At 41.8% G+C, this 4,041-nt stretch overlaps 1 protein-coding gene across 2 annotated transcripts in view; it reads left to right on the top strand.

Moving 5' to 3' along the window:
* LOC106525678 (interleukin-31 receptor subunit alpha) overlaps positions 1-4,041 on the top strand; it is a 26,002-nt gene that overhangs the window by 15,964 nt on the left and 5,997 nt on the right. For both annotated transcript variants that reach the window (XM_014019988.1, XM_014019987.1), the window contains exons 11-13: positions 375-476; positions 575-715; positions 794-934. In XM_014019988.1, the coding sequence (XP_013875442.1) occupies positions 375-476; positions 575-715; positions 794-934 (384 nt within the window). The remainder of the gene's footprint in view (positions 1-374; positions 477-574; positions 716-793; positions 935-4,041) is intronic.

Here is a 4,041-nt window from a genome sequence, read left to right on the forward strand (position 1 = left end):
GTTTTAGACTGGTCTGGTTGTCCTTATTCAGAGGATCTACTGTACATTTTAATTTCAATTAAATTTTTTATTTTAAATAAAATATAAATTTATGTTTTTAACTCTTAAATGTTAAAAAAAAAAAGTGTTTGTTTTTATATTCATGAGGTTATATTCCTAAATAGGTCGGGGAATTGAAAAGGAAAAACCTGGGTACTCAAGAGGATAAAACTGGGGGGGGGGGGGGGGGCAGCTTATTTTCATGGGGGCCATGGCCCCCCCTGGACCCCCTGCTGGCGCCCCTGCTTTGACATGATTCAGTTTGTCTCAATCATTGTTTTAAGGATCCTGCGTTTCAACAACTGCAAATACTCGTCTCCGCTCTCTTTTTTTAGACTTAGTGAACAGAACTGAATATAACATCACGGTGACGCCCCTCCTCGAGGACAGAACGGGTCGAAGCTCAGAGGCTCTGCAGATCTGCTCCAGCAGAGGAGGTAAACCATGCAGATTGTTTGGAACAATTCCTAAAATTGATTGTTTTTGTAACCTTTGCCCGAGCCTGATTTTGTTGAAAAACCCATGATTCCTTCAGTTCCAGAGAATGTTGTCATCAGAGATGTCCAGACCTCCAACACCGGCGCTTTGGTGAACTGGCACACAGAGTCCAGGTACCCGTGCAGCGGGGTTGTCAGCTTCACAGTTCTGTACGAGATGCAAAACGGACCACTGCTCAGTAAGTTCAACACAAACTTCTGCACGATTTGCCTGTTCATTTTGTTTCTTTACATTTACAACCTTTTCTTTTTATTAGATGTTACTGTAGATGGAACAAAACACGACATATTTTTAAAAGATCTGCAGCCAGGGACTCAATACAGTGTCTCCGTTGAGGCTAAAGGTCACGATGGGACAACCACGAGCAGAAACAGCTTTTTTATCACCCAGAAATTTGGTAAGTTGCATGCCGAAGCCCTCTGGTGATTTAAAACACAAGGTTAGGGATGCAAAATGTGAAAATTGTGTTCGTCCACATGGCTGATGATGTCACAACTTTATTATTTACCAAAAGCCCAACAAAATAAGTTAAAAAAAAACAATTCACTCATAATCAGATCAAACACCTGATGAGTTTTTATGTTAATGTGGTGCTTGGAGCAGTTTGGCGCCTGTCGCTGTTTGTCTTGGCTCCTCGCTCTGAATTTGTCCCTGATTTCGCTCGATAAGGCTGGAATGAAAAGGGGCCGAGTGGAATCCTGACAGAAAGGGAAAAGCTGTAAATCACAAACACATCAGCAACAGTGACTCATCCTCATCTTCACTGTCAGGTGCTTGTCGCAGCTCGTCAGAGCTGATCGTTTTTATGCAGCAGAGGTGACAGAAAAAATACTTGCTGCTGTTTTTCATTCATGATACTGTAAATACAGTATATGTGTAGACGATAATAACACCAAAGCTCCTGAGCTTTGTGCTGCTCCTCATTTGTAATCCAGCTGTTTTATTTCAGGCTTCAGAACCTCATCGTGACCCCGACAGTTGTTATCTGTCACTTTTTGTTTTTGATCCGTCCGTCCGTTTTCTTCCTCTTATCCGGGGTCAGGTCACGGGGGCAGCAGTCTAAGCAGAGAGACCCAGACTTCCCTCTCCCCAGCCACTTGGACCAGCTCCTCTGGGGGAATCCCAAGGTGTTCCCAGGCCAGCTGAGAGACATAGTCCCTCCAGCGTGTCCTGGGTCTTCCTCTGGGTCTCCTCCCAGTGGAACGTGTCCAGAACACCTCACCAGGGAGGCGTCCAGGAGGCATCCTAACCAGATGATCCACCTCAACTGACTCCTCTGGACGTGGAGGAGCAGCGGCTCTACTCTGAGTCCCTCCTGGATGATGAGTTTCTCACCCTATCTCTAAGGGAGAGCCCAGCCACCCTGCAGAGGAAACTCATTTCAGCTGCATGTATCTGTGATCTCCTTCTTTCAGTCACTACCCAAAGCTCCTGACCATAGATGAGGGTAGGAACGTAGACCGACCGGCAAACTGAGAGCTTCACCTTCTGGCTCAGCTCTCTTCACCACGACGGACCAGTACAACGTCCGCATCACTGCAGACGCAGCACCAATCCACCTGTCGATCTCCCGCTCCATTCTTCCCTCATTCGTGAACAAGACCCCAAAGATACTTAAACTCCTCCTCTTGGGGCAGGACCTCCTCCCCGACCCGGAGAAGGCACCCTACCCTTTCCCGGCTCAAGACCATGGTCTCAGATTTGGAGGCACTGATCCTCATCCTGGCCGCTTCACACTCAGCTGTGAACCGCTCCAGTGAGAGCTGGAGATCACGATGGTCTTCGACCATTTCCCTCATTGTTGTTTTTGATACAGACAGAAAAACAAGAACATATTTGATTGATGCTAACACACTCAAAAACATGTTGAGCAAATATATTTCTGTTTAAACTGTCTTATTTATTTTCTTTTTAAATGTACAGAAGATTCATATTTCAAAGCAACACTAACTCTCCTCCAGCACAAACACAGTTTGCTTTGAGCTTCTGTCACATTAAGTGTTTTTTACAAACCAAACAGCCATGAGGAGGAAACAGTTTTCTGTTTGAAATGGCAGACACTATTTGTTTACAACTAACAGAAGCTTTTGTTTTGAAAGGATTGCCTCAATAAAGAAAGAGAATGAAACAGTTTAAACAAGAAAATGGAAAGAAGTACTCATATACATTTATACAATACATATTTTAGATTTATTATTATTATTATTTAACAAAGGCAAAAAAAAACCTATTTGCTGAAACTTCATTCATTTTACAGCCCTTTTCAAGGATGTATCAGACAGAAAATTTGAGTTTATATTCTATAAATGTGTTTTTATTAGCACTATATTAAAACACAATGCAAAAAATAGTTTTTTATTGCAGATTGGAATGAATTCATCGTTTTTGTTCCTAAATTACTTTCATGTTGTTTGTCATTAAAGCAAGTGTCAGAATTCTTTTAAATAAAAAACTTGAGGCTTTTTAAAAACACAAGGACGAAATTGCAAACGTATCAAATAAAGACGCAGATACTATAAGATTTTTTTCTTCTTTCTGCTGCCTTTCATCAGTGTGCATTGCCAATGCAATACACACTATTGTGATTCGTTTGTCATCGAAGTCATCTCGACTTTGCCATGCGTCTCCTCCTGCATACTTTGTCCTACAGCTGCCATTGTAATTTATATCTGTAAAGCTCCTGTGCCAAATGATGGCTGTGCCTTTTGGTGCCTGTAAAACTTATAGTTTATGAAATATTAATGTTTAATGAATTATAATGGCAGTCAATGGAGCCTTGTATTGGTCCAATACTGCCCCATGCTGTACTCAACTTGGTACTGCACCATAGTTTAATTTTTCAACTCAGTAGTTCAGTGATAACAGTACAGTACAGTATAAATGTTTTACTGTAATATTGTCTTAATACTGCTCGATTGTTGTGATATTATGCATTTTTGTGTCAATAATTGTATTGGCAATGTAGCCTCTTTCTGCACACATACAAACCAACCCCTGCCACCACCTTCTGCCACAGCTCCATTAGTCTAATGGTCTATGTCATGGACTTTCATGTGGGAGATCAGCGTTCTAAACCCAGCTACTGCAACTTTAACAAAACGTCTCTTCAAATTTCATATTGTCACACAATTACCTTAATTACAAACACCTGCTGACGTGACAGGCTCAAGCTGGTATAGAAAACACATTTGAACTTGGTCAAAGTTCATTCTGCAAGTCCATTGCTGCAGACAATGACATGCTACATGGCAATGCACACTTGTTTTTACATTGTAAAAACCCATGTCTAGTTTTATTTAGTTTTGCTTGCTTTACTGCAAGTTATTTAAACCAACAGCAGCACTGCGGCTCAAAGGAAAGCTCTACAAAGGGTTGTGAATACAGCCCAAAAAATCATTGGCTGTCCTCTCCCCTCACTGGAGGACTTGCACAGTGACCGCTGTCTTAAAAAGGCACAACACATCACAAAGGACACTTCTCACCCCGGATATTCTCTGTTTACAC

This window comes from Austrofundulus limnaeus, unplaced genomic scaffold, assembly GCF_001266775.1.
Source record: "Austrofundulus limnaeus strain Quisiro unplaced genomic scaffold, Austrofundulus_limnaeus-1.0 Scaffold237, whole genome shotgun sequence".
Taxonomy (NCBI): domain Eukaryota; kingdom Metazoa; phylum Chordata; class Actinopteri; order Cyprinodontiformes; family Rivulidae; genus Austrofundulus; species Austrofundulus limnaeus.